Raw genomic sequence first — 23,263 nt, forward strand, 5'->3', positions numbered from 1 at the left:
GGTTACAAGGAGTAATTTCTCACCCTAACTGTTGTTTTAGGCAGATTGCAGAGGTTCTTGAAGGCAAGCTGCTCTTACTTGCAGCTTAAAATTCAAGGTATTTCTTTCACAGGCCAGACACCTTCCTAGCCTGGGCTCAGTCCTTCTCCCCCTGTTTGTCTTTGTTTCTTAGATGTTCACCACAGTCATTCTGGGCGGGGATTCAGTGAAGAACCCTGATTATGTCCCTCCCTGGCTTTAAATAGGTTTTACATATAGTGGGAATCCTTTGTTTTCCAGTGTGGAACACACACACATACACACCCCTAGTGGAAAAATACTGGTATTCTATCATGGAGTCCAGTACCAGGTGACTTAATCACATGACCCTGCAGTGTCAAAGCAGCCATGAGTCAGAGGTTGTTTGTAGCATCTCAGGAAAGCTTCTCGGGAAGGTGGGAGATTGGCATCTTCAAAGACCTATTGTTCTCCCTAGTGGTTCGTTGACTTGTTGCCAGACCGCCAGACTGATTGCATTCTGTCTGGTGGGCATTCCCCAGGTGCAAACGCTTTTGTAGTACAGATGTATAGTCGATATTCCTAACTTTAGATACAAAAATGATATAAATGGGATAATCTTATTCAATAAATCATAACCTTTCCAATGATCTCTCACATGCATTAGCTTGCACAAAATATACCATAGTTATGCTATAATCATATTATAACAATCTATCTATGAAGAATATGGGGCTATATAGTATCACATCTGGTTTAATCCAAACAAACGTGTCCATGCAACCTCTTACAACAGTTTAACATAATCTGCTTAAAAATCACAACTTCAGTTAGAAATTGATGTCACGGTGCCTGTAGACTAGCCCACAGGGACAGCTCTGACTCTGAGTGACAGCATCAAAACTCAGCTTTTTCTGGCGGCAGAGGGAGGAGAGTTGTAGGAATTGGGGAATGAAAGGGCTGTTTGAATTTGAGAGTCACTAATGATGGCAGGGCTTTTTGCAAGGGCAAGGCTTTGCAGTGTTTCCTAAACATGGTCAGACTCTGGATTCACCTGATCTGAAGTTAGACAACAGTAGTAAAAATGCAGGTGTCCTGTAAAGGTTAGAGCTGGCACAATGCTGTCAGCAGTTAGGGAAATATGGGTCCTAATTGCTCTGGCAGAGACAGGGCCTTCAGGGTTCCGACACATGTAATTCCCAAAAAGGAGTTACAAATGTGTTTGGCAGAAGAGCTCCATGAGCATTTGATGACCAGCCTGTGCTAACTGGCTGTCGTAGGCTTTGTGTAAAGTGAGGGGGGGGGGGGGGATGTTCTCCTGGTTGGTAGCACCAGTGGAACTGCCTGGTGAGAGAATCTTTGAAAGTGTGTCTAGTAAATGCAGACTTTGTGCTATTGTGGCTTCTTCGTTCATCTTTACCCTTGGGTGGGGAGTGGCTGGTCATATTCATTTCTCTGAGAGCTCGATTCCCCTCAGGGGACAAATTAGCGGGGATGAATTCTGACTTATTTTTTTATAGCTCAGGGTTTTTTTGTAAATTTTAAATGGAACCGTTTTCTTGCTTAAATGAAAACTGCACAGAAATATAAAATATATTCCAACCGCAACAGCTAATTACAAAGAGTAAGTTGCTAAAATCTATTTATTTATTTATTTATTTGTATCACCATAGCACCGCGGAGCCCTAGCCATGGAGCACAAGAAAGCAATGAGATGATATTGGTCAGCATCATAGGCCCTGGGTGGAGTTTGCATGCTTTAAATATAATAAACCATCACAAAGAAAAATAGTTGTTTAAATGATGACAGCATGTGCAGTCATCATTTAACTTACAGTCTACCCAGGCAAAAACTGGACACTGAAACACCCTGGGAGACTTGGGCTGAAGTGCTTACTTAGAGGGATGGGAGATGGCATGTTCTGGACAAGGATTGGGGTTTGTGAGCCTTGCACTAGCATTGAATTTTGTCCAGAGATATGGCTGGAGAGGGCAGGCACCCTTGGGCCAGTGAGCTGAGAAGGAAACTTCAGGGACAGGGAAGCAAAATCTGTAAGACGTAAGGATGAGCTAGGAAGCTAAAGAAGAGCTATCGGGGGTAATAAGAAACGAGAACAAAGATGTAGGTAGGATGAAGATGTGCAGAGCTTTGAAGGTGAGGATAAGAAGCTTGAACTTAATAGGCAACGAGGTATGTTAGGACACAGGAAATGCTCCTCTTCATTGGAATGCATGAGAAATTCAAAGATTTCCTATCAATGTTTTTGTTTTAACAGATGTCTAACTACTGCAGAATTAACCTGTATCATTTAATAGCAGTTGAACAACAGCTAAGTTAACCCACATTTAAAATAGAACTTACTTTAGCCATCAACTTTGAGTTAGTCTTATTCCCCAAGCATTCCAATGGTGAAATGCATTTTCCTTGTCTTAACCTACTTCCCAACCAGGAGTCCTTCTGATGGAGTATCAGCAAAAAGTCAATTGCCACTTGAAGGACAACAGTTGGCTGGAGATACTGACATATTTCTGAAACTGGTCATTCATATTTCAAAATATATCCTTAGACAGTACATTTCAGCATTTGTGGGTAGAGAATGCTAAAGTTGAGGTTACAGAAGTGTTTCTGTTACAGTACAGCCGTGTCTGTCCAAAGCTCAGTTAGATAAGCTCAGTTAGATATCTGAAATGGGGTCACATTCCCAAACGTCAGTTAATTACGCCGAAGATTCCCACTATTCTCCGATCTTATTCAGCATCTCCCTCCTGACGTTGGAATAATTGCAGTTGTCCTGCTTGTATATTTCACAGTATCAGGTGCTATAGCTAATTGCTGCATCTGATCTTTTACATCTTCAGAGCAAAAAACCCTGCCTCACGTTTGCCTGTTTCTGCAAGAGTCATGAGACTGAAACCCTTGAAGTTTCCCTATGTTGGATGGTGGCAGTGCTTAGTGCTAGGGCTACAGGGCTGGGCTCAGGAATGGCTCTGGGGTCATCTGCACTGGAGATGTTTACACGCACCAGCATAAAGCGAGGCTCTCGTCTGTGAGGCGTACCCTGGTGTAAGCCCTGTGTGACCCTAGCGCAGGGCATCTCCGGTGAGGGTTTGTGCTGGGGTAGCTACCGTGGTGCAAAAATCCCTAATGAACACAAGCTATAAGGTCCCCATCCTGCCACTGGGCCCCTACTAACTTCAGTGTCTGGGCATAGAGATCTGACTATAGGATCTGGGCCTTAGTGCTTCAGTTCCTGATTTACCAGAGCCCAGACCAGGTAGCAGCAATGATGTGTTTGGAGATGTGGAGTAGAGCTGTCTACACACTACCCTCCTATGGGGAGAGTCAGATGCCACTTGCCTCTTCTGTGCTCATGGAATCATTCAATCGGACAGTGCTTCCTCCTGCTTAGCAACGGGATTGTTCCCTGCATGTCCTTCTCTAGTGTCCTGTCCAGGTGCTTTTACATTTAAAAAATGTGCAACGCTGTGAGAAGCCTTTGAAGAGCTCTGCACGGCAGATGTGGTTTGCCAGCTGTCTTCTGGCTTTATAATATGCACCTCACTGTAATAGCTAGGTATCACCATCTTCCATAATGCCATGCTCAGTGCTGATGCTATTCGAACCATCTCACACAGGAGCACTCGTACTGATTTCTTTTTCCACCCTTAAAAGAAAAATCCCAAATGTCCTTGGTAATTAGAGAAATCAGTCAGGACAATTCTGAAAAGCCCTTGAAAGCCAGTACGTGGGGCAATGTTTGCAGCTTGATAAATTTCCCCTGGTTTTAAACACACAGGCTCTATGGCAAGGTTTTTAATTAGCCCCAGCGAGGCTAATGTTAGATGTGTCACAACTGGTGATAAACCCCTGTACAGGAGTGGGGTGGAAGGGAGCAGAGACAGGAACATTGCAGAAACAGAGCGTATTATGGATTGTGTTTGGTTTTTAATTGTGTAAAAGCTACATTGGCCTTTCCTGGCTTTGTTTGGATACAGGTGGGGAAGAAGGTTGCTTTAAATGTGTAATCCCTCTACAAAACGAATACTCTGAAGGGTTAAAAGTCTGACCCAGGGTTGGGTGCCTGCTGTTTATCTGAGCCAGTTGATTCATTGTACATCCTGAGTAAATTGATGAGCAAGTGCAGTTTGCAAAAAATCCCTACAACTTTTTTTCTTTCTGCTTTTAGTTTAAACGCACGCTTTATAAATCCCCAAAGCACGTCACCAGGGACAGCAGAAATCCAGGGGCCTTGAAAATTCAGTGGGCCTGTGGTCTTTTTCTGTAGCTCTTTTGCTTGTGCTCTGCAGCACTTAAGCTTTCAATTTAAGTTAAGAAAACATTCTCTCACTTTCCTCGGTCTGCACTGCTCATCTGTGTCCTCTGCAGTCAGACAGAATCACCTCAGCACCAACAGAGCTGTAAACTACCCCGTTCTTCTACTGGGAAGCGTTAAGTTCAAAGCATATGCTGAGCACTGAAATGTGTTACAACTAAACTGGTTGATCCAAAACCAACTTAATTACTGAGGCCTTGTATACACTAGAAAAGCTATAGCAAAAAACCTGCCTAGTGGAGATGCAGCTTATACTGGGTGCAAAAGAATTCTTTTGTTGGTAGAACGTATGCCACTTTCCCAAATGAAATAAGCTATACCGGCAAAAGGGCTTCTTTTGGAGGTGTAGCTGCATGTACACTAGGTTTTTGCCAGCACAGCTCTGTTGGTTAGCAGGGTTCTTTGTTTTGTTTTTTCACACTCCTAACTGCCGTAGCTATGGAGGCAAAACATTTAAATGTAGACCAAACCAGAATCTCAACACAGGTTACAATGACAATGCTTGTAAATACCTTTAAAGTACACTAATGTGTCTTGGATTGATACATTGCTGTAGAAATAGTCAGGTCAGGTACAGTAGTACTCATGAGTCCTGAACAATGTCATCTGTTCCGTTAATTGTGTTCTAAAGGCAAACCTGCCTGCACAACTCAAATACAAAGCAGGGCTCCAATGTTAAGCAGATTCCTGTTGCCCCGTTGGTTTGAGTGGTTGGATGCGCTCCCCTCCCTGCTTTGGCAGGGTGCAGTACATTGTGTGCTCCTGCCCATCACAGTCATCTGCATGATCGCAGAAGAGGGAGGGGGAAAGTCTGCCCATTAAAATACTCAGCTGGATTTTATAAGTTTATAGCTATGTTTTGTTTCTTTTCAGGAACTATATACTCGTGGTGCTTAGAGTGGTCTGAAAGGAACAGAAACACTTAGCCTTGAACTTTTGTTCTGCTGCTGCTTCTTGTGCCTCTGAGGTACAAAACATACCTGTAAACTTATAATCTATCCAACTGATGCTCGGGGCTTAAAAAAAAAGACCCAGGCTTCCCGTTCAATAGAGAGACTCGTGGGGTGGGAAATCGGAATATTGCGGTGCCAATGGACAGGTTTTTGGAGACCAGCGTTCCAGGTAGGTTGGCGTGAAACAGTCGCACTCCTCTCACTGCCCCCCTCCCCGCTTTCTCTTCCTCCCTGTCCCCAGAAGACACACACAGGATCCTGGGCTCCTTCAGCAAGAGGCTTCCCATAGCGATGTGCATCCTGTGTACAAATCCGGAGGAGCAGGGTGACTCCATGAGCAGTAATGGCAAGGGCAAAACGAGTTAAAGGAAGAGCCCCTCAGAGCTACAGAGTGCACTGCGGATAATCAGTTGTTTCCTCCCTGCCCTCCACTGCCGTGCTCCGTACCCGGGCAGTCCCTAGTTATTACTGAGAAATAAATAAGTGCCTTTTATGGGCTAGATCATTTATGTCTGCTCACCCTGTGTAAGAGCCCCTGGATTTTGTGAGAGCTGGGGAAGGAATGATTGTGAACTCTACAGAACAGTGGAGGCTTAATGCAAACAAATGGATTACAGCATGCAGCTATGCAAATTGCTTCAGAGCACAGCCCATTTCGCTGAGCATTAATTGCTACACCATGACTGTTGCATAGCAACAACTGCATTTGTACAGCTAACAGCTACTGCCCCTGGATTTCTCTGCCACCCTCAGTGACAAACTGAAAAGAAGGGGGCTGTCCCAGGGAAAGCTAGTAGGTGCTGACAGCATCTGGGTCAGGCCAGGGAATCTACTAGGGCTACCCCGTGTACACGTGAAATTGTGTACACAGCCGTGCCAGTGGAGCCGGATGTGTGACTGGGACAGCAGAGCGAGGCAGGGATTGAGGTGGTGCAGACCAGTAAACTAGTGGAGTGTGTGCAAGAAGGGGTCACTAAAACATCTAGTGACAGCTCGGCAGGAGTGGCTTCAGAGCTGGAATGACTGGCAGCAATCACTGGTACTGCTGTAACTTTCTGGGGTGAGACTAGTAATCTTAGAGCTGGAGCAGCCCTTTCCCCCACGGAGTCAATCTCTCTGACGATCCCCTTGTTGAGTTCCTGACCCGCTGGCTGGGGCCTGTCCCCAAACAGGGTGATCCTCGCAGACCCCCATGAAGCTCCCGTGTTCCCAGCAGATACTCAGTCACTGTGTACTCTGGTAGCAGAGCTGCATTAGCAGGGACTCTCCCTGGCCATAAAAAGAAAAGGAGGACTCGTGGCACCTTAGAGACTGACTAATTTATTTGAGCATGAGCTTTCGTGAGCTACAGCTCACTTCATCGGTAGCTTCTCCAGAGACCGCCCTGAAAGGGTGATACGTTCTTTGTGTGCATCCAGGTAGGAAACCCCTGAGCTCCATCCCCAGGGAAAGAGGACAAGTGGGGAAAGATCCTGGAGAGAAGGTCATAGAGGTTAAGGCCAGCAGGGACCATTAGATCATCTAATCTGACCTCCTGTGTAACACAGGCCATTATAATCCACCTCGTTACCCATGTGTTAAGCTCATTAACTTGTTTGGCTAATGCATGTCTTCCAGAGAGTCATCAGTCTGGGTCTGAAGCCACCAAGAGGTGGAGACTCTGCCACTTCCCTCGGGAGTTCATTCCACTGTTAAAAATGTGTGCTGGATTCTTAATTGTTCCTGGCTTCAGCTTCCAGCCTCTGCCTCTTGTTCTGCCTTTCTCTGCTAGATGAAAGAGCCCTCTAATACCCCCAGGAAGGTATTTATACACTGTAAAAAGAAAAGGAGTACTTGTGGCACTTTAGAGACTAACCAATTTATTTGAGCATAAATAAATTGGTTAGTCTCTAAGGTGCCACAAGTCCTCCTTTTCTTTTTGCGAATACAGACTAACATGGCTGTTACTCTGAAACCTGTACACTGTAAGCAAGTCATCCATCCACCTTCTTTTTCATACACGAAGCAGGTGAATGATTTCTGTGCAGTAATCTACATAACCTGCCTAAAGGACCCTGGGTGCCTTAAAGAGCCCCCCAAACACCATTTATCCCAAGTGGGTCACATGCCCAGTCTTTTTCATGCACCATCCATGGTTCACAGTGCTGCCAAAACAGAGACAAATCAGTGAGGAATGCAGCGAGGTAAAGTGGAAACTGCTGAGAGCCGCTGTCCTCAGTAGACCCGAGAATGGAAGCAAGTAGCAGCCTGCAGCTCATCTGCACCGTAACGCCTATAACCCTACACTCAGCACTGAAAACTATAGGGGAACCCAAAAGACCGAGTTATCCTGATAGATCTGCTCTGAGGAAGAGGAGAATGTTGCTGCAGGTAATGGAGAGATCTCCACCCGAGTTAACCCTTTGCAGCCCAAGGAGATGAGCCACAGTCAGAGGCAGAACTACTGTTTCCAGCTGAAGAGGGGATGGGTCAGCTGGAGATGAGATATTGAAGGGAATCCCCAGGACTGAAAGTGTTGAACCGGAGAGTTCTGGACAAAGGATGCCCCGAAACAGCTGAATGGCCCTGGGTGGCTTGGGAGGGGGGCTGTCAGTTTATTGATGATAAACCACCCCCCTTTATTTATTTCCTTTACAAAATGCAAACGTTTTTTCTCCCTTGTAAATCTTCAAGTTAATGGAACTATGAGTGAACCCCAGTGGTGCCAGCTGAGTTACGGGGGTGTAAATGAGATCAGAATCAGGCCCCCAGCCTGCACACCAGGAATAAAATAAACTACGCAAAAGAAGAAGAGAGAAATGCCCTGTGAGCTGTTAAGAATGGGAGCTTGATACCATCTTAGTGATGCAAGCAGAATGTGGGCTCTGTGGACTTGCTGCTTCCCCACCCTACAGCCCAGAGAGTTATTCAAACTGTGCAAAGGGGATGTAAAATGCCACCCCCTGCCTTGCACACTCACTGCACAAGTCCAGGTTACCGTAAAGCAGGGGAGAATCACCATCTTTCCTTTCCCAGGATTAGGGCTCCCAGATGGCCGTTGAGGACTCATAACCTCGTCCCTGGCAAGAAACTTCAGACCACAACATACTTTTCCTTATACCAAGCAGATCCAGATAAATCCTGTATCTGCCTAGGGTCTTCCTTCACAAACACCATTGTTTTAACCCCCCCCCAGACCAATCCTAACAAGGAAGAAGTTCATTGTTCTGCCACTGTAACCACTTCCTGATCCGCCATCATCCCAGCATTCCTTTGAGCATACTTCGCTAATTCCACAGTAGGCAAAGGAGTGTGTCACACAGGTGGGGCTAGTCGGTAGCCACACCCCTGAGTGTGCTATAAATTCAGGCCAGATTGCTGGCCAACTGCTTGAAAATGGCTGCCATTCTCAGAAACTGGGCTTTCAAACAGGTAAAAGACCCCACGCCTCTCCCTTGTGAAATGGCAGTAGGCTTCAGTTGGAGTAAGCACTGCAGAGCCCCTTCTCGCTGAACAGTCAGGCTGAAACCAGCCCTCTCCTCTCTCTAGTTGGGGTTTAAGGCTCGATTTCTCCACTGTTACTCTGCAGCCTGGGGGAGGGACAAGCCTGCGTAAGGGATTTGCTCTGACATGCAGGGAAACCAGTTCCTATCCAGAGACCTGGAGAGAGGCCAACGTTGTACCTGCGCCTTTTAGAACGTTGATCCCAGGAATCTGTCTCTCACCAGGGTCAGCAACCCCCTTTCAGGCAGTCACTGAAGGCACAATGGTAAAGGAGAGTAAAACTGTGTGTAGTAAAATGATACCCCTGGCGCTTGTAAAGGGAAGTGACGCCTCTCTACCCTGTTAGATGTTTTCGGAAGGAGCTAAAGTGGTGGCTGAAGGAGACCTACTAAGTGTCATGTAGTCATTCTTTCAAAAGTCTTTGCTAAAGCCCTACACGAAACGCTGGTAAGGACCCTTGGTAACCAGGGTGTGAGAGAGGCTTATTATGAATTCAAAGCTGGCTGAGAAATGGGAAGTAAAAAGTAGCCAGTGGTTAATCCTGGGGTGCCCAGGGATCAATTCTTTGAAATATATTAAAGAGCTGGAAGAAGGGGTGAGGAGATATTGAAAAGACTAAGACTGTTCAGCTAGGCAAAGAGACGACTAAGGGGGGATTTAATAGAGGTCTATACAATCATGACTGGTGTGGAGAGAGTAGATAAGGAAGGATGATTTACTCCTCCTCATAACACATGAACCAGGGGTCACCCAATGACATTAACAGGTAGCAGGTTTAAAACAAACACAAGGAAGTGCTTCTCCACACAGCCAACCTATGGAACTGTTTGTCAGGGGATGTTGTGAAGGCCAAAAGCATAAGTGGATTCAAAAAAGAACCAGATCGGTTCCTGGAGGACAGGTCCATCAATGGCTATTAGCCAGGGTGAGCAGGGATGCAACCCCATGCTCTGGGTGTCTCTAGCGTCTGACTACCAGAAGCTGGGAATGGGTGACAGGGGATGGGTCACTGGATGATTCCGTGTTCTGTTCATTCCCTGTGGGGCACCTGGCACTGGCCACTGTTGGAAGACAGGATCCTGGGCTAGATGAACCATTGGCCTAGCCCAGTCTGGCTGTTCTTATGTTCTTAAGGGGTGGGTTGTAAGATGCTGAACTTGTAAATGAAATGATTCTGTGGGGTGGCTGAGACTAGGGAGGAGAGCGAGGAGCTTCAGAAGGATCTAACAAAGTGAGATAACTAGGAAACATGATGGCAGATGAAATCCAGCCTAGACCAGTGCATAGTCATGCATTCTGGGAAGAGTAGTGTGAGCTGCTTCCACATGGATTGGCCTCAGTATAACATCTTGAGGGTGGGAGTGCAAAAGGGCTTTGAATCTAGCACGTGCAGTCCATTGGGAGTGTTTGCACAGACTCCAGTGGGTTTCGGATCAGACCCAAAGGGTCCCTGGGGAGAGATCACTGAAGACACCAATCCAGTGTTTAGTAGCTGTAGAAAAGGGACTAGGAACCCACAAGTAACTGTGTGATACTCACTGGGGAGTGCTCTCCAGAGCGCTCTCACATAGACCAGACACTCATTGTGTTAGCAACATACTGTATTTTCTAACATGTCCAGTTACTAGCTTGATCTCTTCTTTCCCCATCTCCTACCCTTTGTCTGTCTGTAAGCTCTCTGGTTCAGGAGCATTGCCTTCATGTATGTCAAGAAGGGGCCAAGTGCATTGTGGGCATTATTGAAAATATAATAACGGCAATAGAATTCTAGGATGTATTACAGGAAACATGTATGAATCCTAAGTCTGGAAGGGACTTTGAGAGGTCGTCTAGTCCAGTCCCCTGCACTCATGGCAGGACTAAGTATTATCTAGACCATCCCTGACAGGTGTTTGTCCAACCTGCTCTTAAAAACCTCCAATGACGGAGAGTCCACAACCCCCCTGGGCAATTTATTCCAGGGCTTAACCACCCTGACAGTTAGGAAGTTTTTCCTAAGGTCCAACCTAAACCGCTGCAATTTAAGCCCATTGCTTCTCGTCCTGTCCTCAGAGGTTAACGAGAACAATTTTTCTCCCTTCTCCTTGTAACAGCCTTTTATATACTTGAAACCTGTTCTCATGTCCCCTCTCAGTCTTCTCTTCTCCAGACTAAACAAACCCGTTTTTTCAATCTTCCCTCATAGGTCATGTTTTCTAGACCTTCCATCATTTGTGTTGCTCTTCTCTGGACTTTCTCCAGAGAAGCCATTATTACTGTTCTCTGCCCTTCACTCGAATCCCGCAGTGAGTGGTGACCACTCAGCCCAAAACAGGATCCAGCAGAAAGAGAGAAGAGCTGGGAACAGTAACAAAATAATGAATGGTGTGTGTGGGGGGGGCGTTTCCTAAAGCGAGAGGATTAAAAAGACCAGAGCTATTTATTTAGCATGAAAAGGGAATGAGGAAGAAGAGAGAAGCTAATTGCATTATTATTATTATTTATTTTTAATACCGTGGAACCTAGGAGGGCTAGTCAAAACCAGCCCCTGCCCCCATCTAATGGCACTGTGTGGTGCATTTTACAGGACTGACTTATGCAGCCTTCTCTAATCTGAAACCCAGCCACGGTCTGGCAGCCACAGTGATTGTTTCACACAGGAGGCGGCGAAGAGCCCAGATCTGGTTGAAATTGTTGGTGGAACTTGGGGAGTGACTTGGCCAGGCTGGGAGGGCTTGGCCATCCATTTTCCATGGGTTGTTAACAATCCCAGGCAGTCGAGCGCCTGAGCACCATGCAGGGATGGTTAGTCTGTAGTGACTGCCTCCCGTCACCAGCCTCGCTTCAGCATTCCCTTAGAGGTCTCCCATGCAAGTACTAATCCAGCCAGTTTAACCCAGGCGTTATGTCACAGGCCTATGTGGTTTGGTTGTAGCTTGGACCGTGGGGAGGGAAGGGGGTTAAATGTGGGGAGTCCAGGATAACAACACACCTTGCCCTCCAAACAGGCAGGGGCTGATAGAGAGAGTCCGGGACTAACCTGGCACCAGTGGTCCTGATTCACTTCCCGGCTGTGCCAGAGGCTCCCGGTGTGACCCCAGCTGGGCCTGTCGCTGGGCCTGTCTGTAACACAGGGATAGCCTCGCAGGGGTATTACCCATTACACACTGTGGTGCTCAGCTCCACCTTGGAGCCATGTGAGGAGCCTTCAGGGGAGTGAAAAGAGCTGTGTGATCTTCCCCAGGAAAGGCACCTGCATTCTCCAGGGCGCAGCAGGTGTGCTGAGTGGAATCCAGCAGTTCCCTCTTCCCAGAGCTTGCAGGGAGGACCCCACCCTGGAGGTGGTGGGGGAGTACGGGAACATAGGCAGATGGAAGCAGACCCCAGGTCCCTCTAGCCCAGTGTCATGTCTCTGACAGTGGCCAGCACAGCTGCTGCAGGGGATGGTGTAAGATCTCCTGAGTAGCGGGCAGGGGGAGGGCGGTAATCTGCTCCTCACATTAGGTGTGATCCTGAGTTCTAAAATGAGATACTGAAACATGGTGGGCTGAGGAGCAAAAGGGTCTAACTGTATATACAGGGGGCCATGTGCGTGGAACAATAGTCAACCCTCTGCTTAGTTTGGGGCAGGCCAGCTAGCAGTAGAAGTGACCTTGCTCAGGTTAGCGTAGGGGTAACCTATGTCAGTGCTGGAGAACAGCTGGATCTACATACATGCAGCACTGTCTAGTGGTTGAAGCCACGAGTCCTGGTTCTCCTCCCAGCTCTGCCGAGACTTGCTGTGCTTCCTTCTATAAGTCACTTGCCCTCGCTCTGCCTCAGCATCCTCCTCCATGCTCCCCGCACTCCCAGGAGAAGGGAGCCGGGGGTGGCTGCAGACAGCACAGAACCTACTAGCTCTACAGCGTGTGAGAGGGGTCTGAGCCAGGGGCCCCCAGGGCGGATGTGAGAGCAAGCGTTCCAGGGACGTTCTCGCTGGGTCCAGAGAGCAGGTGCAGAGATGTCAGAGGGGCATTAGTGCAGGGAGGACCAAAGGGGCTAAGAGGTCTGTAGCCACCCCTTGGATTGCGTCCACCAAACTATCATCCACCCCAGACAGTTAATACCCGAATGTAAAGGGATTGCAGAGGATGTGATGCCTCCATTAGCACGTGGGCACATCTGTCCTTGGTGTCGGACCAGCTACCAGAAGGCTGGGGGGCGACTTGTTACTTCTAGCTTTTAAAAGGGAGAAAGATGTTAACAAAGAAACTATAGGCCACTTCCCCTCGCATCTGACCCCGGAGATGTGCTGGAGACGAGGCTCGTTCGAAGGAATGGGTGGAAATTCAAAGAGCTGTAATTGGGAACTAGCATGGCTTTAATACTACACTGTCAAAGACTAGGACAAACATTAATAAGCCCTTAACCTCACCCCTGGTTAATCCTAACGAGTTGCCTCTATGCAGCAGGTAAGTATGGTCACCCCCATCTTAGAGATGGCTAGAGACAAGAGGAGTGTGTAGGACGATGATCATCTAGCCGTAGGACCCCAGAAGTCCATGGTTCTTGGGCTGGGCTTGGACAGCAGCCCTGTAAATGGCACAGCAAGTGTATGCAATGGGAGTAAACCAAAGGTGGTTGTCAATGGCAATGAGCTGCAGTGGAGAACTCGCCCGTGGGGCAGGGTGTCTCGGAGGCTGGTGTTTGTCGGTTTGTTCATGGCCTCGTTCAGGCGTCATCCTGCAGAATGGCCACAACTTGAAATCTTCCCTTTCCAATTGTGGGAGTGGGGTTGGGGGTATGTCCCAGCTGACAGACCAAAGTGAAATGCAAGTCTGGATCTGAATGTGCATGGAAGATAAGTGTCAATCTCCACGAGTGGTCAGAGTGAGCTGCCAAACATATAGTAATAGGCCCCTTTCTCTGGCAAACAGATAAAGCTTTGCCTTCCTGGGTGGATTGCTTTATGTGCACCCCTGGCTAAGTATCAAGGGCGCTAAGGCCAGTTGCCATGTGAGAAAATATACTGCTAAGGGGGAGGAGAAGGGTTTCTGTAGGTTTTACAACACAAATTCTCTGTCCTCTGCTTTGCTGACTGTTTCTCTCTTTGTCTCTCTAGTGAGGATACAGCGGAGACAATAGCAATAGACCCTAACAATCAGCCGAAGTCTCCCCTGGAAAAGTTTATGGTTCGACTGTGTACACATCACCAGAAGCAATTCATTCGTGTGCTAAACGACATATACACGGAAGTACAGCCAGACTGCGAGGGCCGGCCGTTACATGAATCCGAAAACATGGATGCAGCTACATGCAGCTCTGGTTGTAGCCAGCAAAGCACTGAAAATTGGAAGAAGTCTGCTCCCTGTTCTGAACTGAAGCCTCTTACTTCCTCAGACTCGGACAGAGACCCAGTGGGTCTTCATAGCCCTCTGCGTGCCGCAGGGCAACCCTTGGAGCAGCACACAGAGGTGAAATCCATGGACAGAACGGAGAATTTCAGTACTGCTTTCAAAAGAGACTTCTCTGAACTCTCCGCTACTAGAACTAGTTCTGTTAGTCCAAAGGATAGTTCCACCCAAGGATACCTCACCACTTCGAACTCTTCCTCACTGCACTTCCATCCTGGCACCAGGAGCCCGGAAGGACAAACCACTGGACAGGAGCAAGAGGCTGGTGTCAGAAAGTGTGAGGATGACAAAGACCAGATCCAAGGCAAGAGCTTAGCAGACAGCTACATTGCTGTAAAAGTGGCCCATGTGAACGGCAGTGAGGACAGCTCAGAGAGCTGCCTGGGATCTCAGAAGAACTCTTTCAAAGCTTTACCAGAAGAGGGTTGGGATTCAGGGTTTCCAGTGAATTCTCCTAGAAGAGCTGACAAAGAGAACGCTTTACAGTGCAGCTCCAAAGCATCTTTGCACCAGGATTTAGAAACAAACGAAGAAGATGCAAGACCAAAGCAAGAAAACCATCTCCATACCCTGGGAAAGACTAAGGGGGGCTTCCACACACATCCTGGTGACAAGAATCCGTGTGAGCGTTCCAAAGACGGGTGGATGGCCCCTGTACCAGTGATACACAAAGCCTCCAGTGGGCGCTCAAGAGCTAAAACAGGGTCCTCGTCCGTCAAAACAGCTCGGAAGAACAAAAGGGCGTCGGGACTGAGAATAAATGACTATGACAACCAATGTGACGTTGTCTACATCAGCCAGCCAATAACTGAATGCCACCTGGAGAGCCAGCGGTCAGTGTCGTCCCGGAGGACAGCTCGGAAGAGCACCCGCGGGTATTATTTCAATGGTGAGTGCTGCGAGCTGCCAACTGTCCGCACGCTGGTGAGAAGCTCCCGAGTGGAAGAGAGAGGAAATGGTCCGGCCCTGAGGACGGAAGCATTAGTGGGCTCTAAGCAGAGCCCGGCACTCTCTGGAGGTGAGCCTTCAGCGGCAGCCCAAGAGGCTGACAAAAGAGCTTCCCTCAGGCTCCTGTCCAAAGGGGCTCCCCCCAGCAGAGAAGCTAACGAGAGAGCAGAAAAGGAGCCCAGCGAGGGAGGCTCACTGAAGTCAAGAGAAGCTGCTTACACTGAGCCACTGCTGGCTCTGTCTGCTCCCTCCTGCCCTGACACTGCTCTAGCCGTCGGCCCCTCTGCTGCTGAAGGAAGTGAGGAGAGGATGTGCCAGACGCTGGAAGACGTGGAGGCTAATGTTCTCCAGCAAGCTAACAGCGCTGCTGACCTCTCCAGGGGCTGTGGGCCCACAGAAGACAGCAGCAGGGAGGCTGCAGATTTGACATCTCTTTCTCCGCCAGAAGCTGCTAGTAGGGAGGAAGCTTCTCCATGCTCAGAAATACAAGCTATTCCGGCGCCTCCTGCCAGCCTGGACCCTACTCCTCCTTTGCAGCTTCCTACCACCGTGGACCTAGTGCTTCCTACCAGTGCAGACTTGGTGCACCATGCAGAGCCTCCTTCCAGCATGGACCCTGAGCCTCCTGCTGGACTAGACCTGGAGCTGGCTGGGACACTTCCTGGAGAGCCCCCAACTAGTACAGACCTGGAGCTTCCTGCCACGCCCCCTGCCAGCATGGACCTGGATCCTCCCATGCAGCCCCCTGCTAGTTTGGAGGCTGAGCCCCCTGCTAGTTTGGAGGCTGAGCCCCCTGCTAGTTTGGAGGCCGAGCCCCCTGCTAGCTTGCAGCCTGCTGATGTGACCAAAAGCATTCCTGCTGACCCAGAAGCTGACGTCAGGGAGATGCAGGAAGGCCCACCTGAGCCAGGGGAGACCATACCAACTATTGCAGAGCTCAGTGGAATCTTGGCAGGTGAGACTGCACCAGATAGCAGCAGGCTGTGTGAGAGAGAGAACGGCAATGGCGAAATGCCACCAGGACCTGACACTTCAGAAACGGATGGCAAGGGGACCATCTTGTCCAAAGAAAACCCAGAGAAGAAGCAAAAGAAAGGCAGGAGAGTGCATGTGGCATCAGACCGGCGTCTCCGCAGCCAGCAATTCCAGCCACCCACAGAAGGCAGAGCTGAAAAGTCCGGTTCTTCCACCTCTCTGCAGCTTCCTTGTCTTCAGATTAAGCTTTCTAAAAGTCCCGGTGCAAAGCGTTTTAAGAGGGAGGTGCACCTTGATGGAGCAGCATCCGTGTGCTTCCCAAAGGATTGCTTCCACAAAACACTGCTGAAGAACATCCAGGGCCCAGGCACTGGGAGTGTCCTGGAGAGAGAGCCCATGCAGCAGGGAGGAGACGAAAATGGCATTACTACTAGGCAAACTTACAAAAGCATGTTGGCAAAAGATGGTGCAGCAGAGAGAGAAGGGTCATCGAAAGATGCCCCTCCTGCTAACGCCAGCCATAGTAAGTCAGGGGAGATGCTTGAGATCTGTGTAGAGGCTAATTCTGATAAGAGAAGTGTTCTCCTTCCTAGGGAAAGTGGAACAGGTGTACAGGATGCAGAGCAATCGGATGAGAAACCAGGTGATGTGGAGAACCCAGACAATGCTGTAGATGCTGGAAAGGTACAGTATAAAGATCCGACTGATTCGCCTACAGGTCCCAGTAGTAAAAGTGGAAGCAAACACCTCCCATCAAAGACTTGGAAGCATAAAAAGTTGGCCCACCCAGTTTACAACTTGAGACACACCCCTACCCCTGTGGACACTGCAAAAAAGAATATTCCAGGAATGGAAGTTTTGCAAGCAAATCAAAACCAGAAGGAAGAACGCAGTTCAGGGAACAAAGACCCCATAGATTTGAAGGAGGTGGACACAGTGGCTGACGACAAACCAAAGTTTGTGGAGTGGTGTGCTGAGGAAGAGAATCAGGAACTTATTGCTGACTTTAATGCCCAGTATGTGAAAGTTCAGAAAGGATGGATTCAGCTGGAAAAAGAAGCACAGCCAGCCCCCAAAGCAAAGAACAAAGCTGACAAGCTGAAAGAGATTTGGAAAAGCAAGAAAAGAACCCGGAAATGTAGAGCGGCTCTTGAAGTTCAAAAGCTTTCACCTGTCCAGATGCTGTTTATGAAAGCCTTCAAGTTGTCCAACATTTGCCGGTGGTTCTTGGAGACAACTGAAACCAGGTCACTAGTCATTGTGAAGAAACTCAATACCCGTCTCCCAGGAGACGTTCCCCCCATTAAGATCCCCCTGCAGAAGTATTGCTCTTCCAGCCTATATCCCAGCTCGCTGCAAGCTGAACGCTTAAAAAAACACCTCAAGAAATTTGCTGCAACTACCCCTGCTAAAAATAACTTGAAGAATCAAAAGTTATGGGCCAGGCTTCGGGAGAACGCTGATAGTACGGAGCCCGGGGAAGCTGCCAGTCCCAACCAGATGCCTCCTTGTGAGGCTAGCTCAGAAGAAGCTGGTGAAGACAGAAACATGCAGCCCCCTCCAAGTCTGCCAACGCAGGCCAGCACTAGGATCCTGCGGAAATACTCCAATCTGAGGGGCAAACTGCGAGCCCAGCACCGCCTGGCAAAGAATGAGAGAAAGGGAGACAGTGCAGCTGATCATCCTTCAGTGGAAAGTAAGCAAAGCCGGAAGAGTGTCTGCATCAACCCACTGATGTCTCCAAAGCTGGCCTTGCAAGTCAAAGCAGATGTGTTTCCTGCTAAGTCCATGCGAGCGGAAGCAGCAGTGAAGGGAAGAAAAGGGAAAAGCAGGTCCCAGGAGGACTCCTTGCCCAAAGCTGACCCTCAGTCAGGCAGGAAGAAGAGAACGCTGCGGGAGAAGAGCACTGTACCAGAGCTGTCTCGCTCCTCCAGTAAAGACCGCCTTCCAGCTAAAAAGGGCAGCAAAGTAAAACATTCCGAGGTTCCCCCGAAAACTCCTGCTACCAGAAAGCAGGCTGCCATGGAAAGAAGCAATAAGCTCGAGAAAAAGGTATCTTCTAAAGAGAAGAGAGTCCCAAAAAGGCAGCTTGGCAAAGGCAGGCTCCCCATCCCCAAAGTCAAAGAGAACCCCGTCAAAAGAGCTGCAGCCCCGCCCAGCCAGGAAGGGCTCACAAAATCTGCAAAGCCGAAACTGAGGGGGGAGCCCTCTACCAGGTCACAGAAAGCAGCTGAGCAGAAGCCCAGCGGTGGGAAAACTCTGACAAGGTCTATGAAGAAAATTCAAGAGAGCAGCACGTCCCAGGGCAAGAGAAAGTTAAGGGCAAAAGTTGACTGTGCACACAGCAAGCGAACACGACTGGATGCAGAATAACCAAGAGAATGGCAGCCATGTAAACCTGTTGTACAGTAGTAACCCTTGATCATGCATTAACTAAAGCTGCTTTTATAAGCTGTAGCAAGCCTTTAAAAATCCACAGCTAAAGGATTACACCCGTGATTTTAGGCGTCAGAAGGTGTGTCTCAGACAGAGAGGAGAGCTGTCTGTCTCCACTGTTGAGGAGGGAAGTTCCTGCAATTCGAATGTTCCTTGGGTTTTAAGCTTGGAACCAGGCAGTTTTAGTTAAAAGTACAGTGCCTTATTTATCATTTTTAAACCAATAAATAAAAAAGCTAGTCTGTGTGATTTGGAGGCTTGCATTTTATACTTGATGCACAAGCACTTGTACTGTAGCAGAAAGGAAACCACCTTCATGCACATAAAGTAGCTTTCAGCAGCCTTTTGAGGGGCGTGCACACAAACCCTTCCCTTTGCATTAAACATCCTGACTGTTTGGTTGTGAGTGACCTTGGAAGCAAAACCAAAAGCATTTTTCTTCTAGCCAGAGAGGGAAGGGGGAATTGGTCATTACTCTGTTCATTAGCAGCAGGTGGTGGGCTAGACAGTTGGTAACTGTTTCAAGATATTAATTGTTGGCCACTTGTGTATAATTTATGGTCTTTAGGGTTAGACAGCTATTTCTACTCTGCTGCTTCTTAAGCCTTGAGGTAGTGTGGTCTGATCAAAACCGACGTGGCAAAGGGGTTACTGCTTGGAATATTGGCGCGAGTTCTGTAGCATCTCCCGCTGTTTGCAGGCACAGTGGGCTGAACTCATCCTTGGGGTTCTCCAGTACATCAGGGATGAATCAGTCCCACTGTGTCTGACTGTTGGGCAAAACGCCCTCTCCGATCAGCATTTTGTTTCATAGCACCTCTCCATGTGGATTTCTACTTTCTCTGACAGTAGCTTTTCACTCATAATCGGGTATTTTCCTTCCTGTGAAAAGCCAGGGCAGATTTCCGCTCGTTATTTAGTCAGTCTGTGTGAAAGGGAAATCTTTAGCCTCCCCACATTGTCTCCCCCACTCCCACAGAACACCTGTATTTTAAGGCAAAATTTTTAATGTTGTCTTTGAATAATGCTGAGATTTAAAGTATCCGATTCTTTTTTTTTTATTAACTTCAATCTCATTTTAAAATAAAATGAAGCTGTTTTGGTTCCTGCCAGTGTTGTGGTGTGCTGTAGAGTCTAGGATCGGATAGTTCTCCTCACTGTCAGAACAGCCCGGGCAGTGTGTACACCCCGCCTTGCACTGGCTTGCAAACATATCCTTGAGGGTCGAATCAACACAAACCATGCACTGCTTAAAGGTCAAGCAATAGTTTCCAGTGGAGAAACACTAAGAGTAACAGCTGATACACAGTAAAACCTATTAGAAATGCAAATAATCATATTCCCACAGCACACATTGGCGGTGGAGCTAATTGGGGTGAGGGTGGGGAGTTTTATATTGAAAATTCCCCCCCTCCCCCTTGTGTAAGCAGCTGAAGATGATGGCGTCAGCTCCCACTCTGTGCCTAAGTTTAAAAGCTCAAGGCCAGCCATTTTATTTCAAAAGCTCCACTTCAAGCCGGTACAAAAGAAGGGCTGTTTGCACAAGTTTCTAAGCAAACTTCCTTCCATTCACTACGTTCAACACCTGAAATCTGATTGTGAAGGCTCTGAAATCTCCTGACCTTTGGAGAATAGCTTCCAGCCGCCATTGTCCTAGCAAGATCTGAATATACATGCATATCTTTGTTACACTAGGCCCTCCCCTCGGAGAGCTTTACTGCCTGCAGAGAAAAGCATGCCTTTTGGGGTGTGCAGCAGGCTGCGTTGCAGAGGAATTGATTTTCACGGTTAGCGTTGAACCTCAGATACCAAAGCTCATTATTGGAGGCAGAAAGTGGATAATTAATTGTCTTTAATCTCTTGCTGGATCCATTTAGGACAGGGGATGAAACTAAGCGTTGGGGACTCCACGGCACTCTTTTTCCAGTGCAGTAGTTCGCTCCCCATGCTCTGGAGAGTGCCGTGTGCTGAGACGGGCGGGCACCCGCAACGGGGGTGCTGCAGCCACAGCCCAGGGTCAGGTGGGCTTGGAAATCACTGACCTTTAAGGAGCTGTTATTTTTTAAATCATGCTGAATAAAGAAAATGCTGGACAGTTATTTTGTGGCTGCCAGCCCTGTACAGGTTAATATGAAGTTATCGATGACTTTAATTTTACTGTGCGTATTAAATATGTCAGGCATTGCAACAGAACAGATCTAAAGGCATTTAAGGAGAGGGGGACTGTGCCTGCCGGTGAAGGATTGGTCCTCAGCTGTTACAGGGGAACGCTGGCTCTTTTTTTTTTTTTTTTAATTCTGATCTAGAATCTTGTTTTCTGTGGTCTGGACTGCTTTCATAAAGAAACACTGTGTGTGTGCACACGCCCGTGTGCAAGGACCTCTGTTGTCTGTGCGCTATCCAACTTCATGCCAATAAACCCTTTACCCTCCCTATCATTTTTCTCATGAATGCCAGCATGTAAAGAAAAGTTGGTAGGTTCTGTGGGGTTCGAATTTCAGAGCTTTCTGCTAGTCACGTGTAGCCGTCACAACCCGCCAGGAGCTGTAGGCTCGTTTAATGTCCAGCTTCAGGCTGGGGAGTGACAGAAATAGGAGAACAAGAGTGAGCTGAAATAGCGCTTCTGGACAGCGGAGTGCTGCAGCTCGCCTGTTAGGTCTCCAAGGCTAGCTGCACGTGCGTGCACCGTGGCCATGATGGGCGGGCTCGAGGGCATGGTTCTAGGCCTGACGGTTCCCGCGGCAGCTTGTCACTGGTTCAGGTCAGCTCGCTGTCTGCCCTGCCTTTGGCCTCGTGTCCCTTTCTACGGGAGAAGGAAGCATTTGCCCAGCAGACTTTTGAGGGCACTGGTTGACGTTGCCCAGGGGCCTGGCTACATTACTCGTGGCATATCTGGATTAGAGTCTGACTGGGGCGAGAGACTGGCCAGTGTGCCCATCCTGCAAATGGGGCAGCCATGCCCACCTGCCAGTGGTGTCCAGCTAGGACACAGTCACTGGAAACAGGGGAGACTCTCGCCCCAGGCAGCTACATAAAGAAAAGAAAATCTTCCTGTCTCCCCTGCAGGCCCCTGCCTGTGTCCTTTCACCTCCCCTTTGTGTGTGTGTGTGTGTGTGTGTGGGTTCAGTGCTGAGAGGTTTAAAAGAAGGCAGCCCAGAACTCAGAGCACTAAGCCCTGCCGGGGTACACAGGACTCAGCAGTGCCGCTGGGGCAGCTGAAGGCAACACTGCTGCGCCATGCCTCACCGGGCGGGGCGCATTGCTGCCGTGGGCAGAGGGGTCGGATACACACAGCTCAGCACAGGCTAGGAGTACGGGTGTTTGTCACGTGGGTCCAAGCAGCTCCTAGACCTAGAGCCTGTGTCCGAAGGTGTTACGGGAAATGTTGGTGTCCCCCAACAGATATGAAGTGCTCAAAGCAGGGGCCCGATCCAACGCCCAGAGGAGGCAGTGGAAAGACGCCCTTTGCTTTTAGTGGGAGCTGGATTATCGGCAGTGTGTTAATCAGGAGTTGTACATATTGTGTTTAATGTGGGAGTGTCTAGCTCTAGCCTGTAGGGACAGTGTAGGGGAAGGGAGGGGAGGGCTAGTGGACTGTGTGTATGGGTGGGTGTGTGCACACGTTTGTGTCTGTAGAAATCAGGAGAGAGGCTGCAAAAGGAATTTCAGGTCTTTCAGCTGCAAAGCAAACCCTATTTATTTATTTATTTATTTGAGAGTGAGACTGGGATGCGGTGGGTCAAAGCCCTGCGTATAGTCGGTGAAACACGGAGCCAGGCAGGCTGCTGTGCCTCGAAGGTTGCCCTGAGCGGCTGGCGGGGCCCAGGACTGTTCCACACCTTCGGAAGGGCCAGGCTGCACCGTTCCAGCATTGATGTAACCTTCCTGGGGCCTCTCCTATGGCAGCTCCCGTCCCCGTGCCAGTCAGGGCCCGCAGCTGGCTTTCTTGCTGCCTTAACCCGACAGATGCTGCCCTCATGGGAGGGGTGTGGGGCAGACGTTACCGTTTGCCGCAGCCGCCCCACGCTGGTTCATTTGGAAGCTTTCAGTCGTTTGGGTACCCTCAGTGCTAACTGTGTGAGTCTGAGAATGTAAACCCTCCGGCTCAGAGCGAGCTGCTGCCCCCCCACAACAGCTCGCAGCTATTTACCAGCAAGCGTTTGCCCCCAGCGCCTGCTCGCTCTCCTCTGAACCTCACGCTCACTCCCAGCACATCTGAATCACAAGCAAGCAGCCCCGACACGAACGCAGCCAGAGCTCTCCGCCACCATTCCCAGACACAGCTCCCGCTCTGGCTCTGCAGCCTGGCCATGTGGGCCTGCGTGCCTGGAGCAGCCTGTCTGCAGAGCGACTAGGCCCCAGCTCTTCCTCAGGGCCTAGGCAGCCTGGCTGGCTGCAGGCCTGGGAACCCTGACCCAGCCAGGAGGCCCCTTCGCCCGCTCCTCTCTCACCCAGCTCAAAGGCCCGGAGTTGGACTTCAGCAGCTCGCCGATGGAGCTGTTGTGCTGACTCAGCACACCACCCAAGCTGTCCCTCTCGGCCCTGGCCGGAGACGCTGTAGGGCTAGCCCCACGGACTGAGCCGGGCACTGAAACTCGTAGATGTGTGCGGAGCGGGGCCTGGAGCAGCCCCGCCTGCCGCATGCATGTTCTTGCGGAAGGGAAGGCCAGTGAAACCCTGGGCGTTCTCTGCCAGCGCACCCAGGGGCTGATGGCAGGGAGGGGTTACGGGGGGACCTGGCCTGTGAGGAAGTGGCCATGACAGG

General features: G+C 49.2%; 1 protein-coding gene across 4 annotated transcripts in view; it reads left to right on the forward strand.

Moving 5' to 3' along the window:
- Window positions 1-19,607, forward strand: part of LCOR (ligand dependent nuclear receptor corepressor) — a 110,735-nt gene extending 91,128 nt beyond the window's left edge. For all 4 annotated transcript variants that reach the window (XM_077823344.1, XM_077823342.1, XM_077823343.1 and 1 more), the window contains one exon: window positions 13,848-19,607. In XM_077823344.1, coding sequence (XP_077679470.1) covers window positions 13,848-18,435 — 4,588 coding nt within the window. In that variant the 3' untranslated portion in view covers window positions 18,436-19,607. The remainder of the gene's footprint in view (window positions 1-13,847) is intronic.
- Window positions 19,608-23,263: the final 3,656 nt, after the last annotated feature.

The sequence above is a fragment of the Eretmochelys imbricata genome, chromosome 7 (genome assembly GCF_965152235.1).
Source record: "Eretmochelys imbricata isolate rEreImb1 chromosome 7, rEreImb1.hap1, whole genome shotgun sequence".
Classification (NCBI taxonomy): domain Eukaryota; kingdom Metazoa; phylum Chordata; order Testudines; family Cheloniidae; genus Eretmochelys; species Eretmochelys imbricata.